Source organism: Varanus komodoensis, unplaced genomic scaffold (genome assembly GCF_004798865.1).
Source record: "Varanus komodoensis strain SLA01 unplaced genomic scaffold, ASM479886v1 scaffold3, whole genome shotgun sequence".
In the NCBI taxonomy this organism is placed as follows: Eukaryota; Metazoa; Chordata; class Lepidosauria; order Squamata; family Varanidae; genus Varanus; species Varanus komodoensis.
The window spans coordinates 25,182,406-25,201,274 of NW_025335761.1; the positions used below are offsets into that span (position 1 = coordinate 25,182,406).

Genomic DNA, 18,869 nt, shown 5'->3' on the forward strand with positions numbered 1-18,869 from the left:
AAGATTGGTGTAACATTAGTCTACTGTGCAGCTGAAAACACAATAGCCAAAATATTGGATAAACATGTTCTACAAAAGCATATGTCTCTGTAAAATATGTAGCAGACCAAAAAACAAAAAAAGTGTTTGCTTTCAGCACTGGTACTATGAAAATTGAAGCTGCAATCCTATAATACAGACTTCTCCAAACTAGTACCCCTTCAGATGTTTTTTACTTCAGCTCCTGTCAGGCCCAGCCAGAGTGGCTAACAGTCAGAAATGCTGGGAGTTGTAGTCCAACATATCTAGAGGGCATCCAGTTAGGAAAGGCTGCTGTACCCATTTACCTGACAGTTACCCCAAATGAACTCATCAGAGCTTATTTCGGAGTAGGGGTGTATAGCACAACATGATATTATGCATAGCAAAGTATTTGTTTCAGGTTTTAGAAAGTACTGGAACACTGCAGAATTCCATAGAATTGACATAAATTTTCAAGTTGTATTTTGAAAAAAAAAGTTTCTAGTTCTTAAGCCTATAAAGATTGGGATTTGGAAGGATTTCTAATGGTCAGGTGATGAATTTCTGAAGACTGAATAACTCATTTTTGAAACTACAGAAATATATCTGGACTTTCATAAATTTGTGCTGGTTACAGAAATCAGATTTTGCTGATATATTAGGCGAACTTGAATAATATAATTGGATACCTCAATATTCACACATTACATGACTTTAGGTAATTTAATAAGTAGTAACAGTCTCAGTAGTCTCAGACTATTCAGACCATCCCAAGACTATTAAGTAGTGGACAGTATACAAAAGTTTTAAACAAACAAACAAACACTTCTACGAATAGAAAGTTTCATTACACTATCCAAAGCTAAAGAAGTCACAGGCTAAACTATTCATATCAGGTGCTTTTATGTTTATGTTTTTTAATATATTTACAAATCACTCACCTTGTGCTTCTTTGGGTGATATACAACAAATTGAACTAAGCTTTAAAAGGTATTAAAAACACCACCATACAACTTTGATTCTTGTGTGGTTCAAAAGCAAAGTAAAATACATACATACATACAACAGGGCATAAAAACATACATACATACAACAGGACATAAAAATACTAGTCACATAGGGCTGGATCCAGAGTGTTTATTCACCCAGTGAAGCTCCACTTAGAATGTTCTTACTGGTGAAAAAGTGAGGGAGGCAACAGCAGTGTCTCCTGCACCCTTCCAGAGTGTCTCTCAACCCTTGAGAGAGGACTGGAAAAGGAGGGAGCATGGATGTAGAGAGGTTTCCCCCTCATTCAGCCACTGGAAAGCCCCACTGGCTCAAAAGCCTCCTGTGCATTTAAGCCATTTTTTTCACCACAGGTTCACTGCAGAAGCCATCAAGTAAATCACAGCTTCTTACAGCTTTGCTTTCTTTCCTTCTTTCTTTCATGAAATATACTCAACCATTTGTTTATGGCAGTGAAACTTCTACTATACTATCTAAAACCCTATGCTGAGAGGCAGTGTAGTGTCATAGTTCTTGGCTTGGGCTTTGACAAGTGAGTGCTAGTCTCTACTCTGGTTCCAGGAAGGAATCTTGGTGACTTTTAGATGGTTTCTTCCTTCCTTTGCCTAACCTACCTGACAGGGTTGTTGTGATGAATAAACAGAATATGCCATGCACACTATTTTAAGTTCAATGGGGAATGGGTAGGAAGTAAATACTAATCTTCATCTTCCCTTCACTGCCTGTAATGAAAGCTTAATAAAACCTAATGAGCATGTGAGGCTATTATAACTTAATAAGAACCACTGATAACTTATAATAATTTGCATGTTGCACGTTTTTAAAAAGTGTTGAGTGACTGCTACTGAGTCTTGGTAAAAACCTTCTGCATCAGAGGTGGGGAGGATGTGGACAGCAGCGTCCCTTCTCCATCACCACAGGCTCTACTGGTGAGGGCTGATGATCACTGCAGTGTAACATCTGGCGGGCCGCCCTTGTTAGTCTATTGCAGCAAAAACAACAAAGTGTTTGTGGGACCTTAGAGTCTGGTAGATTTATTGCTGCATTAGCGTTCATGGACCAGTGCCCACTTCATTAAACACACTGAGTTCTGGCACCTTGTTACTTCTTATTTATTATCAGATGTAAAGCTTTTTGTCACATGCTAAACACACTTCAGAGAACAAGACATAGAAAAGGGCCTCTCCCAAAGATCTCAACACCCAGGCAAGTTTGTACATGGCCATTCAGGTACTGTGATCTGAGGCCACTTAGTGCTTAAAAAGATTATAACCAACTACCAAGTCTAGAAACTTAGCAGTGACCAGTACAACTACTGTGACAAAGGAGTCACATGCTGGCCCTAATGTGAGCGTAACTTTTTGGATCAGCTGAAAGCTTTCAAACAGTTTTCAAAGGTAAGCCCATGGAAAGTGCTTTAGAGCAACCCAGCAGAATGCAACTATGGGCACAATCTTAAGGGTTGTTCTCTCAATGCTCATAAACTCACAAACTACAAGGCTTAGGAGCATCCTATGCAGAGAAGAGACATGGCAGTTATCCGCTTCCACTTTGCATTTTCACTAGCTCAGTGTTTTCAGGCACCTAGCCAGGATGCTTCAGAAGGGGACTTCAGAGGACACAGAATACATGCTATCTTGGTTTCTGCAGTCTCTTCCTCTTCTCCTGGATTGCCCATTTACCCCCCCCCCTCCAGCTGGAGCACCTGGCCCTGGAGGTGTAGCTGCCATAGTTCTTTCCACACTGGTTATGACTGTGTGTGAAGGAGGAAGTCAGAATGGAATGTGGGATCCCAGTTCCAAGGTCAGAGAAATGCTAAGTGAAAGAGACTTTAGGTGCATTCCCAGCTTCCCAGAGGTCATTTGCAATTCTCAGTGGTTATCATCATTCAGAAGAAAACAGTTGTGTTTGGGTGAATGTTCCAAGAAATGTCTGTATGTGCAGTTGATGAGATAATCAATTGGAATGGTGTGGATAAGCACTGAGTTAACCTCAAGTTCTGGTATAGCATGGCTACTTGATATCCATCCTCCTCTGGCTGTAGTATGAAGGCAGCTATGGCCTTCTTTTACCCATAAGCATTTTATGATGGGTATCATTGAAGGCTAATACCAAGAACTTCTATGATTTCCGTGTCTTCCTTCAAAGACCTCTTGTGAGTAGCTTTACCCAAAATAACAGTTCAGTCTCTGCCACTAACCCCCCCACCCCAACACACACACACACACACACAAGGCAAAATAAAACCATAAACTTGTGTAGGCTTGTCCCTGGAATATATAATGTATCATAAGCAGCCTTGAGCCCTTTATAGGAAAAAGGCAGGATATAAATAAATAAATAAATAAATAAATAAATAAATAAATAAATAAATAAAATGTCTGAGCAAGAGTTAATAATTCTTTGGTTGAGAGCTGTCTTCTTATATAAAATACAGCACAAAGGAAATATAACTTGGTGTAATGGTTGAGTGTCAGACTAGAAGAGGGGAACCCAAAATTGAGAGGAGAGGAAAGGAGAGGACCGTATACAGCACTTTGAACTTGTTAAGTTAGCAGGGAGAGAACTATTGGCTGGGTCAGGGAGATAATTAATGTTTTTTCTTCAGAAGTACCACCTGAAACAGGTGGTGGTAAAGCCTTTCGAGACCCAGAAGATCTTAATAGTTTTAGGCCAGCGGCAAATCCTTTCTTCCATAGACAGACAGAGGTCTTGTACGAATCCTGCTTGAGTGATTCTATGGGCAGCTGGTTTACCACTGCATGTATGGAGTGCTGGACTAGAAGGATCCTTGGTCTGATCCAGCATGGTACTTTATGTTGTGTGCAGGCCCTGGGACAAGGTGCCAGAACATGCACAAACAGTGTATAGTTTTAATGGGAATGCAAGCTCTGACAGTGAAGATGAAATGGTTGTGGAATCCAAACAAGCCCCAGTATCAGATCAAGCTCAAGGAATGTCTGGGGAACAAAGGAGGGGACTGTCAATCTAGGATGATGGAGGTGATAGCCAACTGGACCGTGGGAACAAAGAAATAGCAGAACAGGAACTAGAGTTGACAGCAGGAGTCTGTTAGTCATAGAGGTCCTCTCTTGAAGAGGTGATGCCAGTTGCTAGGAAACAGCAAAGGTGAGAAATTCAGTTCACTGAGAAGCGGGAGGATTGCAAAAGAACTTTTACAGTTCTCCACCTGTGTGGATGCACAGACGCAAGGGTTATGAGAAAAAGACTAGGGGGTGTTAGAAAGGGCTCAACACTTCACTCTGCGTGAACTCAGAGTTATGAAACAATAACATCTTGTGGAAAAGCTTGGTATGAGAACAGCATAGAAAAGCTTTGAATGAATGAATGAATGAATGAATGAATGAATGAATGAATGCAACTTGGGAGGAGCATGTTTACACATGAGGAAAGCCGCACCACACAACAGTGGCCAACCAACTCCAGGCACTCTTGGATGAGAATATACAGAGAGAGAGAGAGAGATCTCAAGATATAAGATGTAAATAAGTTTACTGTTGTAACCACAGGTCATAACATAAAAATACCGTAAGATACCATAGAATGATTAAAAAAACAGTGAAGTAGCGAAATTATGAAATAAAGTATAAGAGTTACAACAAAATAGAGCCGATGCTACAACTAAGCATTTAAAAATTTCAAAGTTTAGATGACAGCAGAGCAAAAGTGGCAACTTGGTTGCTAACAGTTGCAAACACATCAGGGAGAAATCAGTTTTTCAAGGTCATAGCCCTTAAATGCTTCTACCTTTAGTAATTTGGCCCTTATCTCACTGTAAATGGGGCAGCAGACATAATGAATTATGTCCTCCACTTGACCAGCACCACAAGGACAGAGACGTTGTTCAACAGGAAGTTTACAAACTCTCCCTTCAAGATATGCAGAGGCCATTGTCTGCAGAGGAAGGGATGTTAGAGCCTTTCTCAATGGGGGCACTGGAAAAGACTGGTGATACTAAAGTGAAAATTTGGATGATTCAGCTTACAGTGGCATCTCTGTTAGCAATGAGATTGATGATCTAAATCCAGTTGGGTTTCAAACTTTGGTATGGAAACAGCTTTGGTATGATAACCTATGCTAGGAGACAGACTGAAGGAGCGTGACCCTGTTGATAATCCTGGACCTCTCAGCAGCTCTTGATACAATCAGCCATGGTATCCCTCTGGGGCAACCATCTGAGTTGGGAGGCAGGGTACTACATTGCAGTTGTTCCGCTCCTACTTGGATGGATGGCTCCAGAAGGTAGTGTGTGGGGGACAGTGCTCTACCCCTTGGACTCTCCAGTATGCGGGGGGAGGGGGGTCAGTCTCGTTCTCCATACTATTTGACATCATATGAAAGTGCTGAGGTCAACCAGAGTTTTGGAGTACGCTGATGACAAGCAGCTCTATTTTTCCATCTTCAGCAGGTGAGGCTGTGCATGTGCTAAGCCAGTGCTTGGCTGCAATAGCCTGGATGAAGGATAACACTCTGAAACAAATTGGGGGAGGGGGGACTGCTATGCTATTAGTGGGCAGTTCTTTGACTGGATGGAGGGAATTCAACCTGTTCTAGATGGGGTTGTGCTCCCCTGAAAGGACCAGATTTGTAGATTAGAAGTCCTCCTTGAGACACCTTTGTCATTTGATGCCCAGGTGACTTCTGTGGCCTCAAGTGCCTTCTACCAGCTTTGACTGGTGGCCCAGCTCTGTCCTTATCTGGGCAGGGATAGCCTGGTTTCAATAGTCTATACTCTGTTGATCTCTAAACTAGATTACTGCATTTCTCTCTATGTGAACCTGCCCTTGAAGACTGTTCAAAAGCTGCAACTTGTGCAATATGCAGCAGCCAGATTAATAACAGGGACCAGATGGTTTGAACATGTAACACCAATTCTGTTGTGCTTGCAAAGGTTGTCTATATGCTTCTCAATTGAACTCAGGGTGCTTGTTTTAACCTATTAAGGCCTACATGGCTTGGGACCACTATATCTAATGGAATGCATCTCTCAACTGCAATCTACCCAGACACTAGAATCAATCTCTGGGCACTGCCTGCAATTGCCATCTCCAAGGAAGACTTGGTTTGTGGCAACAAAGTTATGGGCCTTTTCAGTGGTGGCCCCCAGTTATGAAACAAGCTTACCCACCTGATTCTATCTTTCATATATTTTCAGCACAAAGATAAGGCTGTCCTTTACTACAGTACATTTAATTGGTTTATTATTATATTAGGGCTTTATTATTGGCTTAAACTGGTCTTATGATTTAACTGGTATATGCTACTGTAGCTTTTTTACATTTGCATGGGTTGAAATAACAGTTTGATGCAAATAAGCCTTCAAGCACAGTTGTGTGGCTCTCAGATTTGGACACATTGTGCTTGACCCATCTGAGGGAGGTCAAGAAGGCTGGAACCCCAGGCATGGCACCTGCTGTGCTGCACCTCTATTCCTACCCGACAGAGTGCTTTCTCCACTTCGTTCCCTTTAGAAGTGGCTGACTCACAGCAGTGAGGAAGGACTGCTTATATAACTGTGTCCCTCAGACTACTCCCACTTGGCTTCGCACTGTAACAAATTCAAAGTTATTCATTGGTTAGGGAAGCCTAATCAATAGGGCTTTAAGTTAATCCTGTGGGGGAGGGGAGGGAAATGCCCAGAGCTGAGTAATGAGCCATGCTTAAGGATCAGAACATGTGTGACAAACCAGGAAACAGGATAAACGCAAGGGCAACATATAGCAAATAAACAGGATAACTTGAAACATACATGAAGGTAGGTCTCACTGAGACTTAGTGGAATTAGAGTCACAGCTTGACTATAGTAATACTGTGTTAACGGAAATGGAGGCACAGTGGTAATATATGTGAGGGATATGTTTATCTGTTCAGCTCTAACTGCAGAACTGGGTACCTGCACTCCATCCCATCCCCCTGCAGCCAGTGCGGGAAGAACCATTGTAGCCGCATCTCAGACTGCAAAATGGGCTACACAGAAGGAATAAAGGGGGTAGGAAAAGGGTCAGGGACAGGAGGAGACTGTGGATGCCTGGATATGCATTATCTGGATGCAGCCCCAGCCTCTAGTCGCCCTTCCTCCTCCTCTGAAGCACTGTAACTAGATGGCCAAAATTGGGCAGAAAGTAAGGCTCACAGTTAGAAAAGGAGGTCTGTTGCTGGTGGCCTCCTTGCTGAGGCAGCAGAAAGCTCCATTAGTGTTCTGACAGTTGGAGGTAGGGGGGAAGGAGTGTGTTCAGGGCATGCTGAAAAGAAAATAGGGAGGCCTCCGATGCACAGCATTCAAAGCCCCTTGTTCCTCTTCCTACCAAACATGGAAAAAGCTATAGGTGTGCTGGACCTAACATAATGGTAGGGAAAAAGCATGCATGTGTATGCACACACTCACACAGAGACCTAGATGGCAGGTATCAGGTGAGGGTTAGATGTGGTGGTTCTCTGCCACCAACCCTCCCTACCGGACCTTTGCAGAAGTGCTGTATGAATAGGTATCTGTATTAGACATGTGGAAACTAGTTCATGCAACTTGAATGATAATAAATTGCGTTTCTACATACATCTGTTCACTATCTACCTCTCCATCACATTAAGGTTCTTCTTAAACCTTATTCATTTTTGTGGGAAAATTACATTACTTGTCCAGCGGTTAACTTAGCTTCAAGTTTAAAGGTGGCATCTGGTGAACTTTTATGAGGTGACCACATGAACCAAAATTTCAGGCGATAAATAATTTTCACTAGGGAACATGTGTCAATAATTTGTTCAGGCTAGCCATCCATTAGTAAATTATACAAATTTGAAAGTCTTTATCAATTTCATTTTACAGGCACAAAAACCTTCAGAACCTGCTGGAAATTAACTTGTGTATATGTGTATGTATCATATTCCTAGCACAGACTTCTTCAATGTCTGTTGTTTCAAAGAATGCAAAACAATACAGGAAAGAAAGAGTTTTGTCCAGAGCCTAATGAGAATACACCAACAAATATGGAAAACAAAATAATAGGAAATATTCAATATACATTCCATTCCCCAAGAAAAGAAATGCAAAAGAGTATAACAATAGGACTAATTTGCACTAATTCCCCATGCAAGCAAAGTGATGCTTAAAGTGATGCTGTTGCTCCCCCCCCCTAAAAAAAAAAAAACAACCGCTATATGGAATAAGAAATGCCTGATGTTCAAGCTGGATTTAGAAAAGAAGAAGTGCATGTTATCTCCCTGCCTAGTCAATATGTACACAGAATGTATTATAAGGAAAACTGGATAAGGATCAGAGAAAGGAATGAAAAGTGGTGGAATTTCAAGATATGCAGATGATACCACCTTACTGGCAGAAGGCAGCAGTGTCTTGGAATGACTCCCGAGAGAAGTAAAAAAAGTGTAAAAGCAGTACTGCAGATATATATTAAGAAAACAAAACTCATGACTTCAGAAGTACAGAATTCTATTATCAACAATGAAGAAATTGAAAGAATAAAGGATTTTGTATATCTTGGCCTAGTCATCCATTCAAAGGGAGACTGCAGCATAGTGAGACTATTCTGGCCTCCTGATGGCATTGCTCTTGGCTTCCTTGACACTCTCAAATCCTCTTGCTGTGTTAAGGTGTGCTAGGCCGGTTTCCTAGCATGGTCACTAAAGGCAGAATAGTCAAGGCTGACACACCAGACTAAGATGCTTCAATTCTCTTCAGGAATAATGGGCACATCAGCGAAAAGTGAATGCATCTCATTAATGGTGAAGGGGACAGAGAAACTTCTAAAAGGAAGCTACTGGGCAGCAGCAGTAGTTGAAGGAGACACTGGTGGAGGGTTGTTCACAGATAACGGCATTGATGCTCAAGCTAACTCTAGTTACTACTGCACAGAAGACAACAATGGTCAACCACTCCTGAATCTTCTTACCTTGAAAGCATCATGATGAAACAATTCACAATGAAACAAGAGATAGTACTAGAAGATGAGACCCCCAGGTTAGAAGGTTTGTTATGAGCTACTGGGGAAAGGCAAAGGACAAATACTGTTGGGATGGAGAAAGACAGTTGCTCTTTGCATGCATTCTCAAGGCCTGCTGCTTGAAATTTGGAGGAGGTAGACAAAAAAGAGCAGGGGAAGGCTTTGGAGCGTGGGTCAATTCCAAATGTGGAGATGAGAGAAGCAGAAACACTTATTTCAAGGCCAGACTCCCCAGGTGTTCAAGCAGGCTCTGAGACTATTCAAGATGCAATGTTATTAGGAGGGGACTTTGAACAGGAGAGCTTCTCAGAAACAGGCAATGTGGGGTACAGCTTTCAATCCCATGACATAACAGGGAACCCAATTAGAGGATCAGCATGCAGAGAGGAGGTGTGCTTGTTTTCAAAGGCCCCTCCCAAAAGGATGGGGCCCAAACATACTCATAAGGAGAGTTCCTGGAAGTAAATATCAGATTGGCTTCAACAAACCATTCTGCATACTCAGAGATACATTCTGGGTATTTGTGCTTCTGGAAAATGCTTCAGTCAATAAAGAACATTTTGCAAGAAAGGCCTGTGGCTTTGAATGTGTGAAGGAAGAAAACCTAGCTCATGACAAGTGCTGTCGTTGATGATGCTACTATATCAAACCAAAAAGTAAATCTAGATATATGGTGTATGAGATCACCAGCTACTAGGCACTGTGAACTTCTTGCATCATCCTTGAGATAAGGATGTTTATACATCCTTTTGCTGATGTTAACTGGGATACCTACACTTCCTCTCTGCCTCCCTTTCTTGTCTTGCAGGAAGTGGGGGCTAACTTGTGAATACCTACAGTCTCTGAAGCAAAAGGAAACAGGAATGCAAGTGTTCAAGTAACTATTGCCTCAAGAGCAATGTATGTCATATCAGTAATGGCTATAAGCTTTTCCTTTGCTTGTTTACTGATAATCTGCATACATATTTCAGTATTATATGTATTCAATAAACTGTATATCATCTTTGACTCAGTTGGGTTGATTTTAGTAAATATCCTCACATCTGAAATGAGGTGTCTTTTCTGGACTAGACGCCTGTGGTTTGAAACAAGATCCTAGTAAGTAAGTTTGGGACCTTTTTCCTGTAGAGAACATGCTCAAACATTGAAATATGGTTTCCTCTCTGAGTCCACTGCTAATTCTAAGGCATTATGCAATATTCTAGTTCTTTTAACATTCAGATGTAAGTGGAATATAACATGACTGCAACATTCAAAGTTTCTTTCAGGATAATCAAAGTTCAATTTTTCCAAAGTGAACTACTGACCAGCAGAGATAATGACTGTTTTAGGTGAGGAATAGTTTTGAAAACAACATTGTGTATAATAAGTTGGATCTGACATAATCCTACTTAGATTAAATTCACTGAAATCAGTGGGACTTAAGTTACTCAAATTCTGCCTGTGAATACCAGTTAATGGGAGGGAAGCACTATATGTTGCTCTCATGTCCTGCGTGTGGGCTTTCCAGAGGTATCCATGAAAAAGATGATGATGGACTAGATAAGATCTGATCACATAGGGTTCATCTTAAGCTTTTAACTATATTTAGTCCTCTATTTATTTCTAGCTTTTATGTCCTACCCTTCACAGTGTCTCAGGGTGGTAAATAACTATATAGCCAAGTAAAACCTCAGCTGCTTAGTCACTAATGGCTTAGCTAGCAAATCTCTGTATTCCACCAATCCTGAATCCACCAGCAGAAAAGTCAGACAACTTTGGTCTAGGAACCAGCACTGTGTGAAAAACCCCCTGAGTAATTCATATATTCTTAAGTCTGCATTAGACAAGAAGATCTTCATCCACTCTATTTGCTATTCATTTACGGCAAATCAATAATAAGAGGGTTTTGCTCTTGGCCTAAATTAATTATATTTTAAAATTCTCATCCAAAATATTTTTGTAACCATAAACCAAGTGTTTAATGAGATTTATCAAGATTTAAAATATAACATAGGAAGCTTAATTCCATACAAATCTATTCAGTAAGCCCAGTCAATTTCAGTATAACTTCAAGCTTCATGGGCACAGGATCAAGCCTAACAATGAATTAATATAAAACCACCTTTGCCTATTTCTCTCCAGTTATGGGAAGTTACTTTTAATAAATCTGTACTAAACTTAATAACATTAAAGCTCAATATTCACTTTCCAAACTGCATATTATTTATACTGTGTATGTTTCTTGAGCAATATACTGCCTCTATGTGTCTCTCAACACCAATACCATATCCTTTTATAGAACAATTTAAAACCATACATTGATCTAGTTAAAGTAATAGTACATATACAATACTCACCTGTCCTCATGGGAAGGTTCGCCCCAACCCTGACATCTAGTTTTAAAGGTAAAAATTAAAAATACCAACCAAGACTGACTGAGACTTGCAGCTCATTAAGGCAAGGGTGATTTCCCCTATATAGTATTCTATTGATCTCCATAGTCCACGCTAGACAAAAAGTGTGGTCAGGGAGGGGATGATGGATGTCTCTGCCAATAGTACTGAACAAACCTGTTAGCTAATTGCTACCAAAGACAATTATCCCTGCATTGTTTCATGGAAACACATTACAAAACTCTAATATACACACAGGGAAATTTGATGATTTGACTGCGGAGCCATGTGCATTGAATTTCGTTGCCAAAGGCCAGCCAGGTCACTGCTGCGAAGTGGAAAAAAATATCAGAATATAAGCCTCACTATCTTACAGCTCTGTTATAAGATCAGCTTAGCAACTCCATGTAATCCTCTGATCTGGTGATTCTCTGTCTGATCCCAGTCTGCTGTAAACAAATGATATTTTCAAAGGACATTTTATCTGGGAAATGTACTTTTTTCCAAATGTAGACAAGCTAGAATTTTGAGATCACATTTAGACTATCAAGTAGCTTGCTGACAACTAACCTTAGTTTAAATTATGGTTGCATGTTCCTGTATATGACAAACATAATATGCATTTGCAATTAAAAATTCAAAATGAAACAATGAGAATATTGCCAGTCCAAGCACTTGTAAACTATAAGAACACTTCAGGGCAATAATATATATGAATATACACCAGTACAATGCAATTCAAACCTGTAGTAATTTATAGACATTGTTGCTTTTGTACAGAAAATGCATTCTTGGAATGGTTTCTTCTAAATGTAGTTATGTTTTTTCTTAGCAAAGAATCAGATAACTTGCATGGAGCTTAGAATTCTTGGTCACAATTCACTGCAAACTTCTATGCAGTTCTGTTTGATTATATAACAACACTGAATGAAGAAAAATTAAAAGAAAATGTGCTGAAGGTATGCCAGTATTATAAAAATAAATAGCCACAAAATTTATGATCAATCTATTAACTTTGTAATTCATAAGCCAATGAATTCTGCTTTACTGTGTTTGATATTGTACTATAGAGGCTAGACTACCTGCTTCAGATTGTGCTGACTACTATTTTGACAAGACCTGGATAGCAGTAGGTCCAAAGCAATCAGAAGGTTGACTTTGACAAATGGCGGTGCTGCGGCGAAGTTGAAAATAACACACATCCACTTTAATCTTTTTCTTGATTAAATCGAAACCATACCATTCTGACATCATGTGATTTGCTCATGAAGCATCACTGCAGGTTACTTTAGAGGCTACATCTATTGAAATGATATTGAATTTTTAGAGGAAGTACTTAATTCATTCAAATGAAACCTTCATGAGGTAACTGGGCCACCAGTCATGGATATCTGTGCAGCTTCAAAAGAAAACCTATGGAAAAATCCCTGTCAAAGGATGAGAGAGAGAGAGAGAGAGACAGCCCTCTCTGAAATCTGCTATTGGATGATATTTTTAGTAGGCATTATCTTTTACCTTCAGAAACAGAAAAATATATATGTGTAAAGTATATTCTAAAGCCTTTTACCTATCCCCCATAGTCAAGTTCCAAAGGTAAACATTACAGTAGGTAATAAAAATGCAGAAGATGAAATTGTCTTTTTTACATGAGACTAGGCAAATATTTATGGGGCAGTTGACAAACTCCTGCCTAGTAAAGGAGCCAACACTGAGAGCAATTACCCTGATATTCATGACTCACTTTGAATATCACATTGAATATTACTCATAAATCTTTTACGAGCACATCCCCAGAGCTCACTTAACAGCCGGTTTTAATCATGCAGTTGACACAGAGAAAATAACAAAATGTATTTTTTCAGTGGCAAATTAATTTAGGCTTGAACCTCCTCCTGAAGCTCTATTCTTTTCATTTTTTCCCTCTAGTACTGAGCTCAGTTAAATTCACTTTTACATTTAGCAGCTGCATTACTCTAAGGCTGCAGATTTTTTAAGTAGCATAGGCATCTTTTCAAGAATAATTTTTGCTATAATTATTTATGGCATGATCCAGATAAAGTTAAGCACTCTGAAGTCTTGCTAGTTTAAATGGAAAGAGTTAAACATATGTTTACTTCTCCTGCTGACATCAATTAGAGTTGGCAGTGCTCAGCACTGGTTGGATTCTGTACATACTATTTTGCCTTAAAGGTATGAGAGAGGAAAGTTTGATAGCGCCTTTTACAGGCAACATGAAACATGCAAAACTGTGCATAATCTCAGTTAGAACCATTTTCATACATGACACCAAGCAGTGTACTTGAGGTCTTCCATACTTTGTGTATCTCTGAGGATCCTTCACACATTGTGTGTCTTATGCCAACACTTACCAGCATAGGACAAAATTTGGAAAGAAAAAAAATGGATACACTTCCCAGCCAAAAAAAATTTTGCATTTGTATTAGCAGCAAATTTATCCTTCATGTATGAAGGAAAGCTTCTACATAATAAATTTGTTAATATTTGAAGTGCTGCAAGACTGTTGTTTTAAGTGTCAAGATACTAGTCTTTAACAGCTGCCTTTCTTTAGTTTCGCTGTAATTCTATATTAACTTTATAAAATGCAGCTAATTTTATAAAATTACTTACGAGTTGATCCATCTTGGTCTTGCAGAAATCTTTCCAACACTATCCGAGCCATCAATGATGGGGCAAAATCCACCTTACAGAAAGATAAATAGTAACACCAACTTGCTTTTAAACATGATTTCACTATATGTCTCCTTATATTAAAAAGAGGAGAGGCAGATTGTCTTTTGGTTATCTCAGTTTTCAAATCAGGAGCATACATATACCTTCCTTATGATACTAATTGTGGTATAATTCAATTTATAAGTGTTTTGGCCTATGTACAGGATGGAATACATTCGTTTGTGCTCCAACTAAAATATTTTCTTTTCAAAAGACTCACTTCAACTCTCCTATCTTGTAATCTTTCAGTGTTTGGATATATCAATAAATGAATGCCAATAGCAATATTCAATGTTGGGCCATTACAAAGGGATCTACTATGTTGCAGTATGGAATGCTCCCATACTGTTTGCCAACCAGTTACCCATGCCTTCTTTTAGGATTCTCCATTTTATCCCACTCTCTATTTTTCAGACCCCCTCAGCATGGCACTGAGCAAGCCCAGTACTTATAGGGTAGTTTTGGGAATGGAAGGGGCTGCGCTTTTAGTCTTTTTCTATGAAGACTTTTCTGCTTTTGCAATGCTTGGGGTTCACCCAAGCACAATAAAGCCTTTTTTCTCCTCCTTAGCTCTGTTTTGACTCAGCACCTGGAATTATCTATTAGAATATACAATATACTGGGAATGTGAATAGCACTGGTCTCAATGTGAAGCACACAATTCAATGTACATTGTGTGAAACTAACGTATAAACAAAAGCATCCAACCAGTAAGAATATTTACTAATGAAAAATTAAGTGCCTTCACTTATTGACAAAAATCTTATTCTATTAAAGCATGTTAGATGCAAAAAGAATCCTAGAGGGACTACAACCACATGTGACGGATAATTAAAAAATTACTTGAGAATGAAGTGTTTTTCCCACCTAAATCAAAAGTCCAAGCTTAATATTTTGCATGTTAAACTAGATGAAATAAACCTAAGCTCTGAACATATATATAATTTGAATTCCTTTGAAGTCAATTTATGAAATTTATGAAATTTATGAAAACCAACTTTGTGCAAATGTCTGCAGGGTCCTGTTTTGTTTAATTTTGAAGATTGCTAGAGGATAACAGCATTTTTAAAATATTAAGAATAAACAGCCAAATCTAAGCTACATTGAAGGGAACTCCTATGTATTATATTTTGGATTATTTGTTTAAACCATTGGTGCTGTTGTTTAACAATGTACAAATGAAAATCTCAATTGTAATATATCATGGACACCATTTAAGTACTATCAGTATGTGTTGAATATATTGAAAATAAGGGAGTCTTTCTTGAGATATTGAGACTCCATATTAAGGGCTTGTGCATACTTAAAATATGAAATATACCAACATTATTTTAACTTGCAAATTACAGTAATACTCTACTGAATATTTATTTCACAATAGAAAAGTAAAGCTCCCACTTACATTATGGTAATGTTATTTGTCTTGACATATTTGTGTACATATTCATATAAATTTTGATTTAAAAACAACACAAAAAGTTGTTTCCATTTGTACATATATTTCTCCAAATATATATGTACTTGGATGCACTTAAATTCCCTCAAGTAAAAAGAAAGGCTTTCTACAGAACTGCTTATTTCCAGTAACCCACATCAGAGCTGACACATGAAAAATGGTGAAATTACTGAAGGTAGTCCAGCCTGAATAAGGACTACCTTATTAGTTCAGGTACTTGCATCTCCCTAATTTTCATATTAATCATGCACCCATCTTTCTCTGAAATAGGGCCATCATGCTTCATGTCAGAATTTAGCATGTAAGTAAAATTCATAGGGCTTCAAATCCCTCTAGAAAATATTTGCCTGGTGAGAAAAGAGTGACTAATTTTATTATTTTTAACAAATATTAGTTTTGATACTTATTTTTAATTATATTTTAGATATAAAAAGTGGCACATTCAATGTCTGGAATTTTAAAATAACTTCACAGAAACATAAAAAATAAAACAACAATGGCCTATTTTTATTTAAAAGAGATGCTGCATACTGTAATGCATCTATGTTATATATTTCTCATCAATTTTTACAGTTTCCACTGATTAAATATATATTGACTCATAAAGTATTACCATTACACCAATTGTCAGCAGATGCAGGAGAACGCCATTTAAATATTAACTATCATATAAAAATGGCAGCTTGATTGTAGGAAGGCAGCAATCTCATGCTTGTTACAGCCACATTTCCCTAATGCATCAGAAGCAGTCACAAAAAACATTACCTTTCATATTACCAGCTACTGTATTGCTGCTCCCAATAAATAAAGTTATTTAAAACAACAGTTAAAGAAAAAGTAAAAAGTAAAAAAGTATTCATATTTATCTCTAAACTTAACACAAAAACAAAGGCTAGCATCATGAATTGCTCAGATGTGCCAGTGCAATATATGAATAAAATGATGCTTTAAGTATCAGAAATTATGTGCATTATCTATAATGCTATGGGAAATGCATGAAGAAAAGCATGCAAACAAAAGGATATGCAAACAAGAGTACAAATGCTGCATGCCTTTGCACTGATTGTATGACAAATCCATACAATGCATGTTATTTACTAACAATCTAATCTGTAACACAATTTCTTTGTTTAAAATAAAGACAATATTGTAGACTTAAAATCTTCCAAAAGGAACTACAAAAGGCATCCTTGGGCACAAACAGAAAGCAATCACTTTCATATGTTAACTCTATTATTACAATGTATAGACACTTTATAGACCATTAAAACCATCCAGTAACTGATAGGTAATTGCTCATTTGCTGACTATAACAATGTAAAACAGACAGAAGCTTACAAAAAATTCATACTTCCTTCCTTATGTAGGACTTACTACTGCTGTTCCATTTATATTCCTTTTTAATGCAAAGATTCCTTTCATGCCTTATGGCTATTTTTAGCACTTAAAAGCAACACAAAAGCATGGATTTTATCATATTCTTTTGAGGCTTGCATAAGAATTTCAAAATCAAACCAGATACTTGTACTACTTTTCATAAACATATAAAAGCATAATCCTAAACAAACTTTCTCAGGAATAAGCCTACTGAGCTTCATGGGACTCACTTTTGAGCAGACCTGTATAGAATTGCATTGATAAGGATACTCAAAGGGAGCCATCTGCCAGAATTGTAAACTTTTGTGCCTGCAATAGCACAAATGTTTCTAGAAACCTTCTCTTTAAATATACTACAGTAGTACAGTGGTAGTTTCCAGTCTGGCCATTTCAGCAAACACAGTCCCAGTCCAGCCTTCCACAACCTGCTCCAGAATCTATTAGATGTGAAGCAGAATGTAAATGTAGCGAATGAATGTCCATTGGATGAGGTATGGGCAACACAGGTGATGACCTGGCTAATTGATAAGTATAGGCCTATCCTTTTTTTCACCTTCACTGCATACAAGTCTGTCACCACTGAACTACAGGAATTTTTTCTTGTACCATCAGATATGAGTAATTCTAACACAAAGGTAAATGTCCTATTATTAGTTTTTTGAACTCTGATGTACAGGAAAAACAGTGAAATTAATAGTAAACTTACTCTTGCTTATACTTATTTATAGTAAAAGGAAAGTTAAAAGACAATTGGTTTGATTGCTTTTGTGGAATTTTACAAAAAGTATATCTTTATGAAAACAAAACTAAGCACTAATTAAATACCTGATAGTACAATACTAAGACTGTCAACTCATAGATAAATCCCATTGAGTTCAATGAGATCTACTCCCAAGTAAATGAGTACAAGACTACCTTTTCAGAAAATAGGAGGAAAAAAATTCAAAAAAAATCAAGAAACTTTATGCATTTGCTTACAAGTAAAAATATTACTTGAACTAACCGATTAGCTATTAAATATGTTTCATCTAATTACTCTAAGTACTGCCTATTTTAAACATATACTATGTTCTTTGAAATCACATTAGCTTTTGTTCAATTACATTTGTTCAATTGTGCTTCTAAATAAAAGCTACTATGGTAAACATAAACAGCTATCTTTGTTAATGGTTACCTCATTGGCCATTTCCAGTAATACAGGAGAAGTTGCATTTTTTAGCACTCTATTCAGGTACCTAGACAAAGCAAAAAGAAAAAAAATGCTGTTGAAGATTCAAAGAAACAGCCAGCACTGGAGTTGCCATCTTGCCCTCACTCAGGCCAGAAAGAAACTGACCAAAGAACATATGGATTACCTCAAAATATAAATATTCACAAAACAGTCATGATCAGCAAAGTGTCCCACTGCTTCTTCCTCATGAGCCGATTAGATGTATTTATGTTATATCATCATTAAAATTCTACAAGGAAAGTGCTGACATTAGGTTGTACATAATTACAGCTGGTTCATTGACAGATACATAGAACAGGATTACTTTTTTTAGTAGCTGGATTCTGTGCCCAATATTTGATGATGGCAGGGTGTGTGTGAAAAATAATTAGTATGGAAGCTCTTTGGATATTACACATCTAGCTACACCATCAAAAATAAATGTTCCAGTTTGTCTGCACTAGAACATTGGTGAGTAGAGTTCCCAAGCTGGAACAGTCAGGAGTTTTGCTTGAGATTCCTGAAAACTCAAAGAGAGCCTGAGGGCCAGTTCAAGTAAGAGCACATTAACCACTATGGCCAGGCTTCAGAATACACCAACAATGAACAAGAATCCAGATTTCCACTGCCTGACTGAAACAGAATCCATAGCTCTACTGTTACCACTGCGTCTGAACACCCAGAAAAGAAGACAAAAGGGTACACTGGGGTACCACGCTGTGATGCAAGAATGCAAG

General features: G+C 38.2%; 1 protein-coding gene across 3 annotated transcripts in view; it reads right to left on the bottom strand.

The window, feature by feature from the left end:
* CDIN1 (CDAN1 interacting nuclease 1) overlaps window positions 1-18,869 on the bottom strand; it is a 175,495-nt gene that overhangs the window by 98,198 nt on the left and 58,428 nt on the right. The window contains exons 4-5 of one of the 3 annotated variants that reach the window (XM_044436870.1): window positions 18,097-18,157; window positions 13,988-14,060 (exon numbers count right to left, since the gene is read on the bottom strand). The exons of 1 other annotated variant lie outside the window; for it this stretch is intronic. In XM_044436870.1, coding sequence (XP_044292805.1) covers window positions 13,988-14,060; window positions 18,097-18,157 — 134 coding nt within the window. The remainder of the gene's footprint in view (window positions 1-13,987; window positions 14,061-18,096; window positions 18,158-18,869) is intronic. One more of the 3 variants, XM_044436872.1, reaches the window with a different exon arrangement.